Source organism: Myxocyprinus asiaticus, chromosome 42 (genome assembly GCF_019703515.2).
Source record: "Myxocyprinus asiaticus isolate MX2 ecotype Aquarium Trade chromosome 42, UBuf_Myxa_2, whole genome shotgun sequence".
Lineage (NCBI taxonomy): Eukaryota > Metazoa > Chordata > Actinopteri > Cypriniformes > Catostomidae > Myxocyprinus > Myxocyprinus asiaticus.
The window spans coordinates 36,553,377-36,577,953 of record NC_059385.1 but is presented as its reverse complement, the minus strand read 5'-3'; the positions used below and the strand labels follow the sequence as shown (position 1 = coordinate 36,577,953).

The following is a 24,577-nucleotide window of genomic DNA, read 5'->3' as shown; positions in this document are numbered from 1 at the left end:
AGAATCTAGTGTTTTTATCATGGCCTTGTGTCCGGATACTTGATATCCTGACACAAGGCCATGTCTGTAGTTTTGCTTTTGGAAGTGAAATGCACTTTACTGTTCTTAAAGGGAAATTTGTCTTGGACTCATAGTGTGCACACATTCAAAGACATGTTCTCATTGAAAGAGGAGAAAACAAATAATAGAACACTCCTTGAACCGTCTCTTAAAGCATAAAATTAGAACTGAAAATGCATTAAAAGACATCATAGAACAATAATAAAACAACGTATTTATTTAGGCTTAGTGTGTGTGTGTGTGTGTATATATATATATAATTTTTTATTTATTTACTTATTCATGTTTTTGGACCCCCATTTGCATTGTAGGGTTAACTGAAGTAGGTATAAAACATTGTTGAAGTGTGTGTTTGTGGTGATCACAGATGTTGTGCTGTTAGTTTCCTGCATGCTCTGTATTACTATCACACATGATTGTAACAGATCATATGCAGACATTTGTGTGAATTTTATTTATTTATTTTTTTTTTTTGGAGTGCATGTAGCAACTGTCAGTAACTCAAAGTGTTCTGTGCTTCTATAAATACATCTGTGCAGCTGTCTGTATTGTTACACTTGTGGGAATTGAGTGTAAAATTGCCGTCATCAAGTTATTTACTTTCTGTTTGTCCATTTAATGATTGTCAATTAATCTACTGGAATTGCATCCAGATAATCTGACCACCTGTCTCAAAAATCAAGATTCATTTCATGAAAAGTGGTGTTCTGTCTTGTGTTCTGAAAGGCAGTTTTGTTGCGTAAGCTGACGCAAATCAAGTCGTCAGGCATTCAGATCGAAACTTTTTCCTATTAAAGTTATGGAGAGGAAGCTACTGTACAACAGAATCCTGAGTGAATGGAAAGTGTTTTATTGGCTGCTGGAGTGAAACAGATGCTGATGTTTGAGCCAATCAAACGGACACATAAGGTTGAACAGATGCAGTCCTGTGTTTGTGTCACTCTCACTGAATTCTTCTTCTGTTTTGTCTCTCTTGAGGAACACTGACCATGTCCAGCGCTGCACGTGTGCTTTGTGTGACCATGGCTCCATGAGCACTGCATGTGGCCACGTGACATTGACCAGCAATGAGGAAACACTGACCGAGCTCATTTATTTACTGTGGTGTGATGGAGCGGAAATACTGATGCACACACAGATAGACAAACAGAAAGACAGACAGAGCACAACAGAAAATGACAGCAGACTTTCAGAATAGTGTCATCTCTGTGTAGTTTAAACCTTGTTTGTGTCATTGGTGTATCACACACCATCTATCCAGCCTGACCCTACAGTAAAGAGCGTTCACTGTACAGATGGGTCATGATAGTATCAAATACAGAAGTACCAGTACTTTTGACATCCTTAGACAGGTCGTCCTTAAAGGAGCAGTCATGCTAGACTTTGAGGATGCAAACCGTCCGCAGGAGACAGCATGTGATTTTACTCGCTCGCACTCTGAAGGCAGCATGGCATCACTGTATAAATGTACCCTTCGCTAAAGACCATGTGAAAGGGCCCTTTGTGAAAGGTTTCAGATGATTGCCTTCCTTTGGAACGACCCTTCGAGTGGCGTCCACTTCCCGCTGTGCCCTTCAAGGGCGCAAGAATGCAGCACAGAATATATTTCACATCGAGACCTGTCCAGAGCAGAGTGTGTATCAACATTTGTGACTATGGTTTCACTCTCAGCGAGGTGTTTCATTGTGAGTTTGTCTCGGTGTGTCCGTTGTTTAGTGCACTGGATGAACTGTGCGTTTGTAAGTGTTAAGGAGCGGGAAACACAACACAACTCAACAGAAGAAAGCTAGCTCTTCCCCGGACAGCACCTGCTGTGTCTCGTCGCCATGGTGACACCCGTCCCCTGAGTACATGGTGAATGTTCAGCAGTCATCTAGACATGTAATGAAGAGAAGATTCCCACTGGACATAGACTTACAGTCAGTGTTTATATGAACGACTGTGTGGTGCCGCTCTGTTTCATGTTTTACACAGACTTTTTGTGGGAAAACCTCTCTTTGGAGACATCCTCAAAGATTAAAATGATTCCTAAAGGAAATCATGTTGAAGTAGGGTCTGGTATCATATAAAACAAACCACAGATGTCTTGGTATGTCCTGAGAAGTAAACGTGTATGTGGCTGTGAAAGTGGCAAACACACTCTCTGTCTCTCTGTATGGTGTCTGTCATATGTGGTGATGCGGTCTATTTGATGGCTGTCACTGCAGGCGACCATCATCAGTGATGTCACACCTCTGGCTTCATCAACACAAGCACAAGCAGGTGCCGCCAATCCACATGAACCGCACAGACACTGGCTTTCCTCTACAGACACACTGGAGAAAGCATCACCATTGACTTGTACATTTTAGTTTTTACTTGCCAGACATTTGACGTGACGTCCTGATCCTGAAAGGTATCGTTCACCTAAAAATAATGAGAAATTCTCATCATTTACTCACCCTTATGTCATCTCAATCACGTAACTTACTATCAATGAAAGTCAACACTTTTTTCGAGGGGTTTTGGTCTGATTCTCAACTAAAACTATTCCTATCTCTTCAGAAGACATGGATTAATCCACTCGAGTTGTATGGATTTCCTATATGCTGCCTTTGTCATTTTTGGAGCTTGAAAGTGTTGTACCCCATTGAATTGTATGGATATAAACACATCAGATCTCCATCAAAGTATCTTTGTGTTCCACAGAAGAAAGAAAGTCATATGAGTTTGAAACTATATGAGGGTGAGTAAATGATGAGACAATTAACATTTTTGGGTGGGCTATCCCTTAAAGTCATGGATTTAAACACCTGAATAGGACTGGGAAAAACTAGATTTTATTTCGATGCATCGCAATCTTCATTTGAACGATTTCGATCTCAATTCTTAAAGTCACGAGATTGATCTTTTATTCTTAAGTGCAACCCTCTACAACAATGGGAGAAAATCACTTGCATATGAGACCACATTTTGCGCTATGCAACTAAAAATGTCTGTGATTCTCCGCTGTCTGTTAAATGTTCATATTTCTCTCAGCAGTGATTGAGTAGTATAGTGGTGAAGAAGTTCAGCAGTGAGATCCTTTCACTGTATGTTGAGAGAAGTTTGATTTTATTTGAGTTAACTGATTAAAAACAACAAAAAAAGAAACATTTAGTTCTAACTACACATAGCACAGATGAGATATAACCATTAGTGTCTCTCCTGTACATTCTTTCACACAGGCTTTTAAGAGCTCTCTAGCAGAAATGTAATACTTCATGTGCTTTCTCTTGTGAATGAGTTCTGGTGTGGTGAATGAGCTGAGATGGGCCGCTCTGGTCTGCTGGGGGCTTTTCAATCCTTCTCAGTTTCAGGTGTGATCGGACATCAGCAACAATGTGCTGTTTGTTATGAGATGATCTCACACACTCGTTCATTCACATTTACACACTCAACCACCAGCAGCATCATTCTGCCTGTCTTTACACATTATTCTGAAGATTTTTTATATTTACAGTCATAATCTGACGGAAACTAGTTTATTCCACTCTATGCTTTGAATAGTGAGTTGTGTCTAAGGTTTTGTGTATGTGTGATTTCTTATGTAAAGCTTGTGTAAATCATTGTTAATGACCATTGACGCACTAGAATCATCAGGTTTATATATTTTTTTTAGAACGTATTATTGTTCAAGTGAACTAGTGGACTATCATACAGCTGTATAAATAATACCCTAACCTTTTAGGACACAAATAGTTTAAAATGGACTATTAGATTTATGTAAAGTTGTTTTGCAGTCTAAATGTACAGTATATGTACAATATGTATAGTGTTACTCATTAAGTATTCATAGGCTAATGCTAATATGTTTTAATTGTTGTAGTCTAATGATTATTTGGTGAATATTGTACAAAAAGGCATAAATAAAATTGTAAACTGCTGAGTACTGTTGTGAAGTGTTGTCACGGTACCAACATTTCTGTAGTCGGTACTGATACCAGTGAAATTTCACGGTTCTCAATACCAATTTCGATACCACAGAAAAAAATGTGCTAATATGATAATGTGCTTTTGAACATACTCCTTTAGCCTATTTAAAGTAAAATTTTTATGTAAATTAAAAGATATGCATGTTTCCTTGTTTTAGAAAGTTTTTTTTTTTCTCCCCAATTTGGAATGCCCAATTCCCAATGCGCTCTAAGTCCTCGTGGTGGAGTAGTGACTCGCCTCAATCTGGGTGGCGGAGGACGAATCTCAGATGCCTCCGCGTCTGAGACTGTCAGTCTGCGCATCTTATCACGTGGCTTGCTGAGCGCGTTACCGCGGAGACGTAGCGTGTGTGTGGAGGCTTCACGCTATTCTCCGCGGCATCTACGCACAATTCACCACGCGCCCCACCGAGGGTGAACCACATTATAGCGACCACGAGGAGGTTACGCCATGTGACTCTACCCTCCCTAGCAACCGGGCCAATTTGGTTGCTTAGGAGACTTTGCTGGAGTCATTCGGCACGCCCTGGATTCGATCTCATGAGTCAAGAGGTGGTAGTCAATGTCAATACTTGCTGAGCTACCCAGGCCCCTAACACTTGTTTGTTTTTAAGCAGGGCCCTATTGAAATCTGTTTTATTTTTCCCCAAATCCTTTTTTCCTTTTTTTAAATAATTTTCCAGAATTCCATGTTTTAAAGTTTAATTTCATTTCATCATCAAAATGGTGTCTAATCAAATACATTTTTAAAAACATTTAACAAGTAAAAACCTAGAACAATTTCTTTTCAACATACCATTTCAGTTTTATTCAGTACAACAGCACTCTTGCTTGTGATATATAGCTTCATTTTTATTATTATTACTATCAGTATTCATTAATCATTATTTATTATTATTATTAAAACTAATAATATTACTACAGTGAGGGTTACATTTTACCATACAGTTGTAATATATTTCTGTTGCAATTTCTTCAATTTCAGGCATCTAACTTTTATTGTGAATCATGCTTTTATTTTGCCATGTGTTTCAGATGGAAGTTTAACTTCTCCGGATAAACAGTTCGCTACATGACCCAATGAGATCGATAAAAGGGCAAATGCTGTGATTGAATTATATAAATACACTATATTGCCAAAAGTATTCGCTCACCCATCCAAATAATTGAATTCAGGTGTTCCAATCACTTCCATGGCCACAGGTGTATAAAATGAAGCACCTAGACATACAGACTGATTCTACAAACATTTGTGAAAGAATGGGCCGCTCTCAGGAGCTCAGTGAATTCCAGCGTGGTACTGTGATAGGATGCCACCTGTGCAACAAGTCCAGTCGTGAAATTTCCTCGCTACTAAATATTCCACAGTCAACTGTCAGTGGTATTATAACAAGGTGGAAGCGATTGGGAATGACAGCAACTCAGCCACGAAGTGGTAGGCCACGTAAAATGGTCAGCGGATGCTGAGGCGCATAGTGCGCAGAGGTCGCCAACTTTCTGCAGAGTCAATCGCTACAGACCTCCAAAGTTCATGTAGCCTTCAGATTAGCTCAAGAACAGTGTGTAGAGAGCTTCATGGAATGAGTTTCCATGGCCGAGCAGCTGCATCCAAGCCATACATCACCAAGTGCAATGCAAAGCGTCGGATGCAGTGGTGTAAAGCACGCCGCCACTGGACTCTAGAGCAGTGGAGACGCGTTCTCTGGAGTGACGAATCACGCTTCTCCATCTGGCAATCTGATGGACGAGTCTGGGTTTGGTGGTTGCCAGGAGAACGGTACTTGTCTGACTGCATTGTGCCAACTGTGAAGTTTGGTGGAGGGGGGATTATGGTGTGGGGTTGTTTTTCAGGAGCTGGGCTTGGCCCCTTAGTTCCAGTGAAAGGAACTCTGCATGCTTCAGCATACCAAGAGATTTTGGACAATTCCATGCTCCCAACTTTGTGGGAACAGTTTGGGGATGGCCCCTTCCTGTTCCAACATGACTGCGCACCAGTGCACAAAGCAAGGTCCATAAAGACATGGATGAGCGAGTTTGGTGTGGAAGAACTTGACTGGCCTGTACAGAGTCCTGACCTCAACCCGATAGAGCACCTTTGGGATGAATTAGAGCGAAGACTGCGAGCCAGGCCTTCTTGTCCAACATCAGTGTCTGACCTCACAAATGCGCTTCTGGAAGAATGGTAAAAAATTCCCATAAACACACTCCTAAACCTTGTGGAAAGCCTTCCCAGAAGAGTTGAAGCTGTTATAGCTGCAAAGGGTGGGCCTACATCATATTAAACCCTATGGATTTAGAATGGGATGTCACTTAAGTTCATATGCGTCTAAAGGCAGATGAGCGAATTCTTTTGGCAATATAGTGTATATAGTTTACATGTGCTGCATGGTTTACAGTGGATTAGTGCTCTACTTTGTCATCTCATACAGCGCAAATGATTCTCAGTGTCTGTGGCGGAACACTGGTATCGTTACATCTTTTTTTATTTTAGTACTGACTTGTTACTGAAGTACAGGTACTTTTGACAACACTACTCTTTGTTTCATCTTTTTGATTTAATTAATGATTTGACATTGAACTGTTGATTTATAGTAGTTGGGTGCATTATGTTTGAATAAATGAGCACATTTCCTAGTCTTTCATGTGTCAGTCTGTTGTTCTGGTCTGTCTTGTTTGCTAATCTGGAGTTGTTGAGAAATGGGTACAGTTGTCTCTACTCATTCTCAGGGGGTTGATGAAAACTAACCTGTTTGCACATTTTTCAGATTGTAACCACTGTCAACACTTAAATGTGTCCAACCATCCGTTCTTCAAGCTGCACAAAACACTCTCTCTGTCTTCAAGACAGTTTCTCTTTACACTAGTGTACAGAAGTTTGGAATGTGTTTGAAAGCAAATTATATGTCACCAAAAGTGTTTTAAATATGTCAAGAATTACAGTAAAGACATTTATAATTTTACAAATGACTATTTCTGTTTCAATAAATTCATCAAACTTTCTGTTCACTCATGAATCCTCCACATAAGGGGCCTGGGTAGCTCAGCAAGTAAAGACGCTGACTACCACACCTGGAGTAGCAAGTTCGAATCCAGGACATGCTGAGTGACTCCAGCCAGGCTTCCTAAGCAACCAGTTGGCCCGGTTGCTAGGGTGGGTAGAGTCACGTTGGGTTAACCTCCTCGTGGTTGTTATAATGTGGTTCTCGCTTTCGGTGGGGCACGTGGTGAGTTGTGCGTGGATGCCGCAGAGAATAGCGTGAAGCCTCCACATGCTACGTCTCCGTGGTAAATGCGCTCAACAAACCACGTGATAAGATGTGCGGATTGACAGTCTCAGACTCGGAGGCAACTGAGATTCCTCCTCCGCCACCCGGATTGAGGCGAGTCACTACGCCACCATGTGGATGCATTGGGAATTGGGCATTCCAAATTGGGGGAGAAAAGGGGAGAAATAAAAATATGAATCCTCCACATGTAGCAATGACACCAAGTTTCATCCCACGCTTTCTGCAGCACTTGTCAAAAGATGTCACTGATTTTTAGGACACATATTTTTTCAAACAAACTTTAATTCATCTATAATACTAATTTCTGATCGTTTAGCACTCAAGTTCTTTTGCACGTTCTTTTCTATTTGTTTTATTTGCCAGTGTCGGATATGAAAGTCAAAGTTTTACGAAAGTAAAATGCCAACATCTCAGAGTCTTCTCTTCACTGTTGCAGGTGAAACTGCTGTTTGGCATGTTCTGCTCATTGAATTTGTCAGTTTAGGACCTGTGAGAGAGGTCTGTTTCTCAAACTAGAGACTCCAGTTTGATTTCTTCTGTCAAGATGGCAGTGCTGGAATAGCCTTCACCTCTCAAAACAACAACAGACTGCTACGTTTCTGGAGAGATTGGTTTCTTTTGCAAGTGTACTCAATATTTCAGCAACTAAAAAAAGATTGACTGTATTGTGATGTTCACACTTCATGAAGTAGTGTTTCAACTGTTCTAACAAGAAGAAATGTTTCTCAAGTAGCAAATTAGCACATCAGAATATATTTCTTAAGGATTACGTGACACATTATTTTCTTAGACTGTCGTAATGACTGCTGAAAACAGGGCTTTGACATGACAGGGGAAATTAAATGTTATAATAATAATTTTTTTTTTGGGTTAGGCTACCCAAACCCTAACCCTTAACCTAACCCTAGCATAACAGTTATTTCAAACCGTAATGATTTTTGCTATATTTAATGCATCCGAGGTGAAGCATCAATTTCTTTCAAAAACAACAGCGTGTTGTTTGAAAAGTTTTGAGCGTTACTGTACACTGTGCTCTTTTGCTGCATGTGGAGTATGTGGATGATGTGCAGTGATCTACTGTCGTGTCATACAAATGAATAAACCACATGTGTCTTGCCCCCTCAACTCGCTCATGAAACACGGCTGTTTTTCCCCCAGAATGTGTGTTCTAGTAGCTTGATAAATAAACAAGGACAGGAAGTACACTCATTTCCCACAACACATGTGGCCAGATCTCAAGTGCATATAAGACCTAACTGCTTTGTACTGTGATGTACAGTGACTCAAAAAGTACTTGGTCATCTCAGCCACATTAAAAATGTCACCGCATTAGATCACAGAATGTCAAAGCAAGTGGCATTAATTTAAAAGATAGGACAGTGCAAGAAAACTCAAGATTCACTCTTTACCTCTCCTGAAGGTGAACTATTCTGAGAGACTCTTTACCAAATCCTGGCTCGAAACTGTAAGGAGGGGGGTTGAAGTGCTCACTTCCTGTTTAAAGCATGCTCTGGCTCGTTCCCATGTCAGGCACAGAGGAGATGTGCCATTTAAACTGTAATGAAACGGCAACAAAGCGCCCATTCACCAGAGCTTCGTTGGAAATGATTTTTTTTTTCCATGATGCATTTTTAGAGTCGCATGGGTAAAATGTGGCATCTGTTTACCAGTGTTAATGATGTTATTTACGTTTAGACTGGTCCATCAGCACCCCTCCCTTAAAACGGCACTGCTGATATCTCGGAAACATTTGGAACGTATTTCAGAATCAGATCACCAAGTCCATGAAGTGTTTGTCACAGATAACTTTGGAAACATGTAGCAATCCTTTAAGAATGTCTCATGTTGAAAGCAGTCATACACATACCTGAAGCTGTTGTGTACTCATGTCAAAGGTCAGAGTAAAGTGAAAAACTGTGCTGACTGATCACGAGGTGTGGATGTTTGCTTGGCCAGTTGACGTTCATGTCCCCAGCTGTCTTTAAGATGCAGAAGAGATGAGCAGTGTAATGTGATTTTATTTAACCTAGTGAAACTTGTCGTTTAACTCAAGCTCACAAATTGTGTTGTTCTACTTTAAAGCACAGTTTTTTTTAAGAGTGAAGAAAACTGCAGAGCAACTATCGAGTCACTTAAAGCAACATAATCTTATGACCATTTTAAAGTGTGAATTTTATGACCCCTTGTGTAAATATAATTTCAGCTCAATTTCAGAGGTCTTTTTTATTTTTTTTTTTTTTTTTTTTGTGTGTGTGAAAAATGTCAGTGATGGTAATGCATACAATTATACAAAATGCAATTTATAGAGTAGTATATGGATAAATATATATTTTATATATATATATTTTTATTTTATTTTTTATTTTTTTTGAACAATGAAACTCTTCTAGTTAGGGCTGGGTAAAACAAATTTCCCATTAATTTCAGTCTTTATTTGAAGGATCCTGATATCGGATATCTTTTATAAGGGTGGGTAAAAATATTGTTTTTCCAGTGCATTGTGATCTTCATTTGAGCTATCTTGATATCGATTCTTAAATCCCAAGATTGATCTTTCACTCAATGCGCAACCCTCCACTACATTGAGAGGAAATCACTCGCATTTGCAACCAAATTTTAGCTGTGAAGTGTTCAGCAGCGAGATCCTTTCACAGTGTGTTGAGAGTAAAAGGTGTTCCTTGTAATGTGTGTTCAAGGACTAGATCCACGCAACCCATTTGTCATTGAATAATGTTTAGTTTTTTTTTCTCCCCTTTTCTCCCCAATTTGTAAAATTAATATTTTCTTAATGTAGCAAGTAAGAAGGCCCTCTGTATAATTAACACCATTAGCTGAGAGAGAATTTCTATAATATGTTAGCAAACTGGACATTTTAACTGAAATAAAATGTAGTAAAGAGAACATGGCCCTTTAAGTCAATTCTCAATCTCTCTCCCATTGTCTGTTTAGTTGCGCTGCCCTTCGAGGGGAGAGTATGATATAAAGTGTGAGTTCCTGAATGTACTGTTGGTGAGTGTGCTGTGAACGGTGTCTTACATCTGTGCCAGAAGAATTGAAAACAATCCTCCTGTCGTGGCTCATTCCACCCATATTTCCACATGCATTTAATATACTCCAATCAACTGCATGACAATACCCAAATGATGAACGGGCCATTAATACCAAAGGCTAATCTGACAAAGAATCCTTATTCTTGAATGAAGGCAACTGTGAAGTAGTTTCTGCCAACAGTGGGTGTACACTTGAAATCCAGTTATGTAATCTCAACTTCATGTTGTCATACTCCAGCATAACTTTATAAAATGAGTCTGTTGAATGATCTCTGCGGACAGTATTTCCAGTAACAAGAAACTGGCAGTCAACTCTGGCAATGTGCCACAAATTATCTAGTTTAATTAAGGGGATCCCTCAATCCTGGAAGACTTCCTACATTGTCCTGCTGCAGACCAGTTGCTCTCACTTCCCACATCATGATGATCTGATCTCGTGTCACGCACCATGTAGAAGCAGGACACAGGGTTGTGTCTGCTTCACAGGGCCTCCACCGTCTGCTCAAGACTGAAGCAGCTGTAAGGGTTCTGTTGTGTGACTGCTTCAGTGCCGAAACACCGGTCTGACTAGAGCTTTAGCTCAGGGTTATGCACGTACATGCATGCGTCTGTGAGACCAACCCTTCTGTTCTGAGCCAAGCACTTAAACTTAAACAATTGTCTGGGCACTTCATACTGCATGAAGGTGTGTTGTTTAGCCCAAAGTATACTTTGATCAGACAAGAACACTAGGTGTCTGCATACATGACGAGTGGCGCAAATTTCATTATCAGCAAAGTGCTAGAGCACTGAACGCTTACGGCCCCCTTTTTTGTCTAAACGCGTTCTCTGAACGTGCAGTATGCGCGTGCAAATAGAATTCTTTGCACTAATTAGTGGGTCCACAAGGTGGCAACACTCACAGTTAAGCCTTTGCTGTCATAAAGAAGTGCTAGAAGATTTAATCACCGGTAAATAACAACAGTGGATGTGCACGTCAAGAGCTTGTGTGTGAGGAGGCCAGGAGATACCTGTGGTTGTGTGTCATCGAGGTGTTGAATGAGAGATGATGGCATCTGCGCTTTGGGCAAAGTGGCAATAATTGCAATATTTTGATTCTTATTGGGTTCTACTTATTGGGTTAGTCATGCTAACCGTTTTTATGGTGGAAAGAAAATGTGAAGTGGTACGAGAAACTCGGAAGCTGATCAGACCAGTATGTGTGTATGTGTCTTAAATCTCTGAACACTGGCAGAGCCCATTTTATAAAACGCAGACTTCATCACTGGGTCAAAAATGGTCATCTTCGGCGATGGCTGACGTACACGTTCATCACGATGCCGTTTTTTTTTTTTTTTTTTTTCATAATTGCAATTAATATTTAAGAAGTTGTTGCATTTAATGTTTGTAATGAATGTTATTTATTTTTGATTATCTGAGCATCTAGAAACTCTTTTGTACTTCAAGGTGCGGTGGGGAAATTAAACTAACTTATTAACCTTATTTCTATAAGGCTAGCTATAATGTTCATGAGTAAATCACTTTACTGATTTGGGACTGTTCTTCTATAGTCAATATGTTTGTTTCCTACTTTATAACAGATATTTGTTTTTCTTTTATCGGACTCCTAATAATTTAGGAATCTAAACGAGGCCAGTTTATTTCCTAATATCAAACATCATTAGAACAGGAAATATATTACAATATTAAACATGACTTCCTTATTTGTCATGGAAAAAATAATAGCCTAAACACATTTACAAACTCTATTTAAGTTTACTGTGATAAATGTTAGTAAGGGTGTTTATGTGTAGATATGAAAAGTCTTGTAATTGGTGTTGGTGCAGGTGTTTCTATTTCCCTCGTCAGTGCTGTTCAGAATGTGCTGTAGCTGTTTGAAATGGTTGAGTTGCTCTGTAGCGCTTTAAAATAGACAATTCTCATGTAGAATTCCAATGGGTCGCGTTTGGTTTGTTATGCACCATGATATCGAGGGAAACCCAGTTTAATCGCGCATGTGATCCGCTCTGTGCTATCCTGTTACCGGAGCTCGCATATCGATGGAAGCCTGGTTGACGGGCGCGCACGTGCTACAGGATACAGCGATGCCAGTCTTCAGTCACCCTGCGCACATCCACTTACCACATGAGAAGCATATTTAGTGCTTATTCATCTTGCTTTCAGCGCTTTGTCATAAAATTTGCTTTGCAGGAAAAACCATGTTATGTAGACGGTCATCACCGCCCCCCCCCCCCCATATTAATGCATATGGTTCATTTATTTTTTTTATTTAAAAAGCATAGTTTGCTGAAGTTCACTTATTTTGAAACTGTTCTTGGTAACATTTGTGAATGAAACAAAATACAAGATTCATGTATGTGTCATACTTTTAACTTACATTTTTATTTACTTGTAATCGATTTCTTTTTTTTTTTTTTTTTTAGCTTGACTACAAAATTACTTGATAACCATACCTAGTGTACATCCCCTCTTCTGGTGGTGGAACTCCAACGTTCAATGTTGTCCAGTGGCATTCCATAACAAACTGAAAGAATTCATGAAGCATCATATTACGTAGGGCTGGGTAAAAAAACAAAACAATCCAATTAATCACAATATTCTTTGATCGCATTAAATTGATCGCAATATCAATTCTTAAAATCCCAAGATTGATGTTTATCTTTATGTGAGGGGTGTACAAGACAACCACTGCTTGATCTTGTTAACAGGCCAAAAGGAAAAGAGAGAGAGAGAAACTGCACAAATATGGACAAAGATCCCTTTATTTCCTCATTTCTGTACCCTTACACTGTTTGACTGTCAGACGGCTTGTATGTGCTCGTGCGCGTGTCTTACTGAGGTATTAATGTAAAGACAGTCATTTTATGTCTAAAGTAAACGTATACAGTTGGACAAAGTATGACAATAGACCTGTTGTTAATATTAATCAAACAATAAGAAAACTACTTGCTGCTCTTGGCTGGATTTATTATAATACATTAGCAGTATTAATGTATTCTAATCATACAGTGAAGGATCTGTAATTTAAATTTGTCGTTTTTCGGTTTACGTCATCTTGGTCTCACACTGACAGGTGTGAAAGGCAATAGTTTTCTGTTTCAGATGTCACTGTAGTAATTCACTATTCACAGTCAGTCATGATTCATTTAATCCAAGAGTGAAAGTGTCCAATAGCAAGACAGTTACTGAGATTAAGCGAGTAGGATTCAGCTGGTTATGTGATCATAACATGGCAGCCCCCATGAAGGGACCCTCTCCATGTAAAATAAACAACTTTTATAAGGTTACTGATATGACTGGGGTCGTCATCTCATGTGAGTGCTCATGATTTTATACATGCGTTTCAAAATTACCATTCTTTTCTTTAAGAAACTTTTTTTTTTTAATGAGAAACAAATTACTGAATGCACCTTTTAAAGGGATAGTTCACACAAAGATAAAAATTCTCATTATTTACTCACCCTCATGATATCCAGGCGTATATGACTTTCTTTCTTCACCAGAACACATTTGAAGAAAAATAGTAAAATATCTCAGCTCAGTAGGTCCTTAAAATGCAAGTGAATGTATATTTCTCTTTTGAAGCTCCAAAAATCACACAGTCAGCATAAACATCATCCATACAACTCCAGCGGTTAAATTAATGTCTTCTAAAGTGACTCTCACTTTTGGTGTGAAAAAAATAAATAAAAATAATAATATTTAACTACTTTTTAACTATAATCCAACGTTAGGGTAAGCTTCATGAGGAGGTGGAGATCACGCGGTCTCTCATGTGACGTGTTCTTGTCTCCATGATACGGACATAATCTCACATTCTCCTCTCGGTTGAGACATCCAGGATAAGCATACAAACTCACCACTGTGAGTAAAGACTACGAAGCTACTGTACAGCGTTCCTCTTTCTCACTTGTAAACAGCGCTGCTCGTCCGGCTGTGACTCGCGTGCCTCAGTTCTCACATGTTTCAAATGCCAATGCGATTACGTTACATGCACATACCGCTACTGACCGGAAGCATGATTTAGAGTTAAAAAAAAGTACTTTAAATATTTATCTTTTTCACACCAAAAGTGATTGTAACAAGTCAGTGGATCTGTCGGAAGAAGGAAGTGGGACTCGGCTTATTCTTTTCTCAATGAAGACGTTTATTTGCAATGAATAACGTGGCTTTTCAGCACACACTTAAATGCGCACACACACACACTCAGGTGTTTGAAGCGTAGCTCTCTCTCCCCTCCGGCAATCTGGACTGCCACTTTTATCCCTCACAGCTCTCACTGCCAACACAAACAGCTGTTAGAGATAATTTCCCACAGGTGTCAATCCTTACCGTTCCCACTCTCCCAGACTCATCTACAGATGTTTGCTCGGCCACGCCCCCATCATCACAGACTCCCTCGTCTTGCGTCTGCTCCAGAGAGAAATCCCCTGCAGGGGATCCTCCCTTGCGTCATCCTGACATGAAGCTGATGTAGATGGCCCCAGCACCGCCTCTCCAGCCAGCTAATTGCACCCCACACCGATACACTTTATTACAGGACCCATCCACACAAATTCCCCTCAACAAAGTTGTAAATTCTGGCCAATTCATACCCAAAATTAGTGGATGGGTGAAGCGGGGAGTAACCGCTGCCTCTATTCTATGCCTTTGAATTGAGTAGTGACGGGCACTAAAGGGTAATTGTGAATATCCCCGTTTCCGGGGAACCGGAACAGGACGGGGGGAAGGAGAGGGGGATGGAGGAGAGAAAAAGGGGGAGAGAGAAAGAGTGAGAGAAGAGGAAGAAGGCTTGCTGGCTCCCGAATACACCGCCATATGGTCCTCAGTGATCGTATTGCTTTAGAAGATATTAATTTAACCGCTGGAGTTGTATGGATGACGTTTATGCTGACTGTCTGTGATTTTTGGTGCTTCAAAAGAGAAATCTCCATCACTTGCATTATAAGGACCTACTGAGCTGAGATATTTTTCTTAAAATGTGTTCTGGTGAAGAAAAAGACATACACACCTGGGATATAATGAGGGTGAGTAAATAATGAGAGAATTTTCATGTTTGGGTGAACTATCCCTTTAAGTAGTTTTGTTACACTTCATGACTTTTTTTCAATTTCTGAGTATTGAATACTTGGTACTGCTGCTAAAAACTTTTCTTCATTTTTCTTATACATTTTTATAGCAAATTTTCCTAATTTGTATGTTTGTTCTGTTTATTCTATTGCTTGTAATTTGTTTTCTTCTTCTTACCAAGTGTTTACTTGTCTTGAATAATTATTTGAACTTGAAACACAATGTTTACTCAAATTATTTAGTGTTTTGTTGTGGTATTGAAATTGGTGTTAAGATTCATCAAACTGCTTCCATATGGAAGCAAAATGGATATTGTAACTTAAATATACACAAATTATTCTAAATCTGAATCGAATTGTTCAGTTGGAATTGAACAATCTGTATTGATATTCAATGCTATTATTACACACATTGAAAGGCCTTTTCAGGAAGTGGGAGAGCTTCCTTCGTCCTCGGGGTGTTGAGTTGTCAGTTTGAAAAAAAAAAATTCTGTTTCTTCAAGTTGTCGTCCCAATGCCCTGAGTTTGCTCCGCGACTGTATGATTTAGCTCAGAATGGTCATGTGATTTAATGTGGCTGCTCCACCAGCAGTTCTGGGTTTGGCTAGATTTAAAAATTCAGGTCAAATTGATCTTAACACAGTCATTACCGAAATACAGGAAATGCATGACTAAGGGCATCCTAAAGGAAACGGTTTCCCATATCCTCCCAATCATGGCCATCATTATGTAGCTGTGTGTGTGAACATGCAGCACTGCTGTTGTGCCCTGGGTTGTTAAATTTAATTTACTCAGTCATGGCATCATGGAGTGAACATTGGCTGCCAGGAATGCAGTTGGCATTATAATGTTCTTAAGTGGCTCTGTATGAAGTGTGAGTGTCTGCACAGTGTTTGCATTGTTCATGATGACTGTACCACTCTGATGTTGGCAAACAGATGGAAATCAGTACAAGTTCAGGATAAGCTCACCATAATCTCTCTTTCCATTTCAAGAACCAGCAGAATAGTCCAAACACATGACCTTGCTGAAGTACACTTATAGAGGAGACCTTTAGATTGATGTTTTAAAGAATCGTGTTTCTTCAGCTTCAGGCACTTTCAACACTGTGGACTTCTAGACGGCAAAGGATCGTTAAAACATTTTTCACACCCTCACTAGTTTTATTTCATTTGTCTGCAGTGTCTGTACATTCATCACAGGAGATCTGTCATTTCAAAATGACGATGATTGAAATGACATTTTTAATAGCTCATTTCATAACATTTGATGTATCCTAAATACAATTAAATCATATTTTCACACTTTTTTTTTATTTTTATAATTTGACAAAATTACAGCTTGATTGATAAAAATAATCTGCTCACAAGTGATATTTGCCTTGATTTTTGTTTTGTCTCATATTTCACCTCAAGCACACACTTTTGAACAACTTTATTACGGGTGAAATTGTTTGGTGTGGAAATGACACCACAACTGCGAGACAGTCGTAATTTTTGACATTGTTAGACAGCATTTTCAAACAAATATTGATATGGTTCATGTTAAACTCTGTTTAGATGATCATAGTTTTTAAACATGTGATAAATCATATTTTTATAATGTATTTTCATAATTTAATATTGAATGTCTGTGTCTGGGACAAGACTAAAACAGTCAATTCTAAACATAAAAGACATTTGAAAAGCACCAAAAATACATGAAGACCGGGTAAAAGTTTCTGAGCCAGTTTTAATGTGACTTTTATGAACAAAAAGAAGAAAAAAGAGTGGAATCTGTTCATTTGAATGAAAATCAACAGCTGCAGTATTAAAGTGCCCGAAGTGAAAGAAACGCATCATGGAGTCAACGTGAAATCAAAGTGGATTTTCTTAATACACTTTTCTGGTCTTACTGTAAACAATTCATTATTTAAAAGAAAAACATGTTTCTTTTCTGCTATCATCATTAAGCCATTTTATTTCAAAACCCCTAGTCATTTAGATACACTTCACAAGTGTTTTTTTTTTTTTTTTTTTTTTCTTTTTTGGTCAAGCCCCCCTTTAAAACTAGAAAAACGTTTGTGCTCTCCACCCCATAATCTGATTTAAATATGAAATAAAAAATAACAATAAAAAACAGTCAACGTAAACTTTAATGACATAAACTCAACTTAAAACAACATAAAACACACATAGATGCACGCACGCGTGTGCACACACACACAGCGGCCGCATGTGTCTCTCTCCCAGACTGGCGTCTTCGGCTCCCCTTTATCGCTCTCTCCCACTGATTAGTTGACTCCACGCTGGCCGTGCACCCTAACGGCCTGGCCACGCCCTCCTCCTCGTCACAATCTGGTTGTGTTACTCTTGTAGTAAATGTAAGTTACAGATTGTGCAGGTTTGTAGAAGAGAACATTGTTTTCTGCAGTGTAGTGTTTCACGTGTCTCTTTGATGGCAAGTTGTTGAAAAGCTCTTGCACACAAAGTGGCATGTTCATCTGCCGCTCGTCACCATCTGAACCCCGCGCGCTCGCTGCTGATCTTCTGTAGTGCAGGTACACTCACGCTCACGCTGACTGACGGGTCATGTGTCACTTCGACCCTTTGCCCTTACCACATGCCAACGGTCCATGCTCATTTCTAATTTATGAGTCTCCTCTGTCCACATCAACTTGCGTGTCCTGAGATCCTGTTATCACCTGCTCTTATATTGTCAACACACACCGGCGTTTGAAGAAAAAAAATGAATTAATTGAACAGAAATGTGAAAACTTAACATCATGGCTCTCATTACAATGAACGTTTGGCTAAACACAGGTGGACTCTGATGAGGGGATTTTTCTCCTTTTTCACCCAATTTGGAATGCCCAATTCCCAGTGCGTTTTTAAGTCCTTGTGGTCGTGTAGTGATTCGCCTCAGTCCGGGTGGCGGAGGACGAATCCCAGCTGCCTCCACGTCTGAGACCGTCAACCCACACATCTTATCGTGGCTTGTTGAGCACGTTGCCACGGAGACATAGCGTGTGTGGAGGCTTCACGCCACCCTCACCACGCACCCCTCCGAGAACGAACCACATTATAGTGACCATGAGGAGGTTACCCCACGTGACTCTACCCTCCCTAGCAACCGGGCCAATTTTGGTTGCTTAGGAGACCTGGCTGGAGTCACTCAGCACACCCTGGGATTCAAACTAGCGAACTCCAGGGGTGGTAGCCAGCGTCTTTTTCCACTGAGCTACCAAGGCCCCTGTGTTTAGTGTTTGTTAAAGCAGCTTTTATCACACAAAACAGAGAAAATCAGAACGGGAAGAAATTTGTTTGTTAGTAGAATGATGAAAGAGTTAAAGAGCAGAGCGGCTCTTTGTGTTTTTGTCTTTGTTATTTCACGGCGTCCAGTCTTTATCTCACATCACATTTCCAGTGTTGGGTTTAACTGAATTACAAATGTATTATGTTAACTGAATTACCTTTTTAGTTCAAAAAGTTGTGTACAGCATTGGTAATAAGGTCAGTGACTTACATATTTAATTACATATTTCCAAAATAGTATTATATGTATAATACATTAAAAACATGAATAATATTCATATGTACATCAGTTTGTTTCTGTGTCTGAGCTGAAGGGTGTGCACCCCCTGATGAGAAATAGACATTATTTTGAGGTCGTTTAGCAGAAAGAAACTTTTTTTTGTTTTTGTTAAAGATTGTTAAACCTTTTAGAAAGGTTTACGTTTATAAGACGTTTCCTCTCGAAAGAAGGGATGTGCTGAACGACTAATTTCACTGACGTTTAAATGGAAATTTTTAAGTCGACTAGTCCAAAAAGAAATCAACCTTCAGAAAACGGTAAAAAAAACAAAAACATTTTAAATACTTCATCTATTCCAAATCCGAAGCTAAATTCCACTGAAGGGTCATTCATCTGCGACGTGCTCGCCTTGAATTATGATCATTGTACATTTAAATATAGAACATGACACGCATTCACTGAATCAACATTAGCAAATATTTAACAGACATATTTATTGAAAACAATTAAATGAAAAGTGCAGGATCAGAGGAACAACCATTAAAAGCCTGTTCTAAATGGAAATCACCAAGTAAAAGTTACTTAACATATTAAAACAGTCAGGGCAATGTTGAAAATAATGAACAGTTAGGCTAAGATGAAAAGTTGCACGTATTTCAAGAGATGTGGTCATGCATTAACCATTGATCTAATATGACAGCTGTTCTGTAAAGAACATTAATCAAGAACAGTTAAGATGTAAAAAACAAAATAGCTATAGGATAGAAAAAATAGGCCTGTGATGTAGCCTACAATAAACCTAATGTATTCTAAACATGACGTGCACACAGAATAAAAGATAGTTTAACACGTTAAGTAGTCGGCACCTCATTTTTGGATGAGCAAAATGAACACGTCGACATGGTCTGGTGATTGACGGGACTTGACTCACCTCAGGCGACTATCCTGCACTTGAAAAAGCCCACTTGGCGGGAAAATAACGTACAAGCATGCACAGATTTAAAGAAGACTCAAATGTGAAAACATCCATAGGGACTTTCAAACGTTTGGAAATCCAATTCCCGCACCACCACCGAAGTGATTTCATAACTACTTTGTTGAATTTGCTTGTCTAGCGAGAGGACATTTTCCTGCGCACGCCACGAGTGAGAGAACATGCACAGGACGCGTGGTGAGTTGTGTGTGGATGCCGTGGAGAATACACGCTCTACGTCTCCACAGTAACACGCTTAACAAGCCATGTGATAAGATGTACGGATTGATGGTCTCAGACGTGGAGGCAACTGAGATTCGTCCTCCGCCACCCAGATTGAGGCGAGTCACTATGCCACCATGAGGACTTGGAGCGCATTGGGAATTGGGCATTCCAAATTGGGGAGAAAAGGGGAGAAAATAAAAATGAATGACTCAAACGCTCTGACGGACTTCCTGTTTGCTAGTGTTCAGTGGCAGATACTAATGATGTTCTCTGATCGAATTATGTATTCACATGACTTTTGATGCACATCTGTTTCAAGATAAATTCTATGTTTTTCCATTGTAGTTTATGCACATTTTATCAATATAAAAAATCTACCTCAAGGAAATGTGTAAAAAAAAAAAAAATAAAGATGATTTTGGAGTTTTTTTTTTTTTTTTTTTTTTTAATACAATCTCCCAAAAAAGTAAACCCAGCTAGTGTGAGTGTTTTAGAACGTGTTCCGTTCACATCGGTGGAAAAATGCATCTTCATTCAAGAACTGTTAATGGAAGTGAACGTTGAGAGTCATTTTGAAACATTCAAGTTGCATCTTTCAACGCTATTCATTGCAGATTAAAAGTCATGGTGATTTTGTAATTTGGTGGGAAAAATAAAGTGGTTTGAAGTCATGCAGTAATACAGTATGTCCTTAAGCCATCGGTCATCAATAAACTCCACTCATTGTGATCTATATGAATCCATCAACACTCTCTCATTAGCTGAAGGACACGTAAGAGGATGCGAGCTTCACGTGAACTTCAGCTGGAGAGAATATCCTGAAGAAATGAGCAGGTGAGGACAGGAGACCTCCAAACACTTCATCTGATCATCTGACGTGATTTCATCATCGCTGGAGATAATGAGGTTTTCATTCTGTGCGTTTGTCCTCTACGCTGTATGCTGACATTGAGCCGCGGCTAACAAAAGTCAATATCGGCCCGCGGCACTTATACATTTCTATTGAGCGCCTCTTTGCTTTTTCCATACCAACAACTGCACATTTATTGGATTCCTGGCCATAGTGGTCTTTTTGGCAATGGACAAGCAGATATTGCTGCTGAAGAGGCCCTAACAACAAAAATAAGGTGTCAGATTCCACCTTCAGACCTCAAGGCCTTGTTGAACTCTTACATATTAAACAAATGGCAAGCGGAATGGGAAGAATGTGACGATAACAAATTATTTGAAAGTAATCCTGTGGTTGGCAAAAGAGTCATTCATTCTTTGAAATCTAGACATGATCAAGTGGTGCACACAAGGTGTCGCTTAGGACATACTAGACTGACACATTGGTTTTTATTGAAGTGTCAGCATTGGAATATTACTTTGACTGTGAAACATATTCTTTTATTCTGTTCTGCTTTTAATGTAATTAGGCAATGTTTCTTTTCAGATAATATTTTGAAGGACGTGTTGAGTACAGGGTCACCTGGAAAACATTTAGAATTTTTAACACAAATACAGTTAAAGAATCTTGTATAGAATTATTTATTTTTTTTATTTTATGTTTTAATGTATTTTTATCTTTTTGCTGTATTTATTGATTATTTGCACATTTACATGTGTGTGAACTGTGTGTGTCTTACAGGATGTAGTAAACTTCACACACTGTCATTGTAAAGTGTGTGTATGGCCAGGCTGGGTCATTTGCACCCCGCAGCTGTAATGGGGAGTTTTTTGGGCGGGGGGATCTGTGTTCGTCATGTCATTGTTTCTGCAGAGGAGGGACACTTCCTGTGTTTGACCTTTAACAAATACAAGGACAAATAACTGTGCCATTTAAAGATGAAGGGATGGTTTAACAAATTTGCTCTAAAGTCTAGGGAATGCCACATGTGAGTTTATGCAACAGCACTGAGGCGAAAAAGGTCATATCACAATTTAACGTGTTAGTGGACTTCACAATTTAAGTAAAATATTGTGGTTTTGCTTTACAATAAAGACAATTGGGATGAAATGTGCTTAATTGTCATGAAAATGTCACAAATCAACAAAAATGTTATTTGATGTGTTTTTGACCAGTTTTAGCCCACAACTATTTCGTTTCCAGTTAATTTAGTTTTTATGTATTAATGTGTATATTTGATGTGTGATTGTAGGAGCCGTTTGAAGATGGTTTTGCTAACGGTGAGGAGTTGACACCTGCTGAGGAGGCCGCAGCCAAAGAGGCATCTGAATCGAAAGGAGTCGTGAAGTTCGGCTGGATTAAAGGAGTGCTGGTGAGACATTCAACACAGAAAATATCAGCAGCAGCACAATAGTGAGGTTACTACACAATCATGGGAACAGGTTTAACATTTAAAGATGATCCTACTGACAAACATAAAACGTAACATACTGAAAAAAGGAGACATTTACTCATTTTATGCACAATACTGTGGAAATCTGCAGCTAATTTACTTCAGTGTTCTTTTAAAGTGGCAGAATCACAGATGGAATGAATGGAATGTTGACAGTGAATGTGAATTCTCTGTTGTCAGTGATAATTGCTCTTTTATTAGTTTGTCATGTTCTCCTGCTCGTAGCTCCTATTAGAGGCTGAATGTGAAATTATCACGCGGTTGTAATGTTTAATATGCTGAAACTCTCGACAAGACGTGGCTCTGCTCAAACGCACTAACTGTTCCGACACACACACAAGAGCAGGTTCATTTCCATGGAATTAAAGCTTTATGGTTCACAGTCGAGCTCTGCTTATTGTGTCCTGCTCAATATTTTGACAAGTCTTCCTCTTCTTAAGTTGTCCTCACGTTCACCTTCCCAGTCTATTGAATGTTTGACACCAAGCAGCTTCTCATACGGTGTACAAGACGGAATGTTCTGAAAGAGATGAAAGTTGATTCATTCAGTCCTTCATTCCATGTTCATCCAAAGTGTCTTTCAAACCACGGCAGGAATTCAATCAATGTTTGAAACCATTCCATCCGAACAGCATTGTGTTCAGGGATGTGTTTAAAGGGATGTTCCGGGTTCAGTATGAGTTCAGCTTCATCAAATGCATTTGTTTATATATATATATTTTTTTTTTCTCCCAATTTGGAATGCCCAATTCCCAATGTGCTTTTAAGTCCTCGTGGTCGTGTAGTGATTCGCCGCAATCCGGGTGGCGGAGGACGGATCCCAGCTGCCTCCATGTCTGAGACCGCCAACCCACGCATCTTATCACGTGGCTTGTTGAGCGTGTTGCCATGGAGACATGGCGCGGGCGGAGGCTTCACACCATCCACTGCAGCATCTACGCTCAACTCGCCACGCACCCCACCGAGAACGAACCATATTATAGTGACCATGAGGAGTTTACCCCATGTGACTCTACCCTCCCTAGCAACCGGGCCAATTTGGTTGCTTAGGAGACCTGGCTGGAGTCACTCAGCATACCCTGGGATTCGAACTAGCGAACTTCAGGGGTGGTAGCCAGCGTCTTTTACCACTGAGCTACCCAGGCCCCCAATCGAATGCATTTGTGTCAATGTTGAACACCGCAGAAAATAATTAAACATCATGGTACCAGTAATACACTTGTTATGGAAATCTATCGGGAAAGGCAATAATCATTAATCTCCTGAGACCCAAGTGTGACTGCTGTGTGCATTTTGCATTTCACTTTTGGATTTGTAACTAGTAGCACCTAATAAACAAGCGAGATTCTAGAGCCTTTTTTTCCTTAATGTATATCCACATATTTGTACAGTGGGACCAAGCTATAGAAAGTCTGTTTTTTTTTTTCCATAAAATAGTTTGATGTTTCCAGGAGTGTTGGTTATTCATGTTTTTGAGACATTACAGACATATAAAGCTGAATTAATAATTTTTATTCAAAATAATAGCCAGCATCTTCTATTCACTGCCAACCATGTTCAAATAAAGTAGTAAAGTATTATATATTCTGAATCTATGTACTGATTATTATCATTGCCCCATGTCTGTCAAACATGTGGAGCGGTCCAAACATCATCTGCAGCCTGAAACTGAACTTTTGATCGGACTGAATGCACTTAGCTGCACAGAAAGATATAGGATGCACCCTTGCTCCCTATTTAGTGAATGACTTAACCTCCAGTGTGCTGTCTGTCTGCACTGGTCTCAGAACAGTTAGAAATGCACCTTATTTTCATCCTAACTCCATATGAAAGCTCTGAAAGCAACATTATTCAGCTTTTGCATGAATTCATTTATTCTCAGTGTGAAAATGCACAGTAAATATACAGGAATGCATTTACTAATGTTAATGAATAGAACCGTATTGTACAGCGATAACAAAATAAAATATAACAATTTATATTAAAATTAAGCTAAATGACCCACAGATGTTTTAATGTTCAAAGTTATTCAATATAACTAACATGTTTTTTCGACTTTTGAGGGAATAAGGTCCCGACAGCATGCTGTTGTTTCAAGTGACGCG

General features: G+C 39.3%; 1 protein-coding gene across 3 annotated transcripts in view; it reads left to right on the top strand.

Moving 5' to 3' along the window:
• The window catches only part of slc12a2 (solute carrier family 12 member 2), an 81,502-nt gene that overhangs the window by 5,206 nt on the left and 51,719 nt on the right, over positions 1-24,577 (top strand). For 2 of the 3 annotated variants that reach the window (XM_051683526.1, XM_051683525.1), the window contains exon 2: positions 22,272-22,391. In XM_051683526.1, coding sequence (XP_051539486.1) covers positions 22,272-22,391 — 120 coding nt within the window. Of the gene's footprint in view, positions 1-22,271; positions 22,392-24,577 lie in introns of those variants that run through there. The other variant, XM_051683527.1, reaches the window with a different exon arrangement.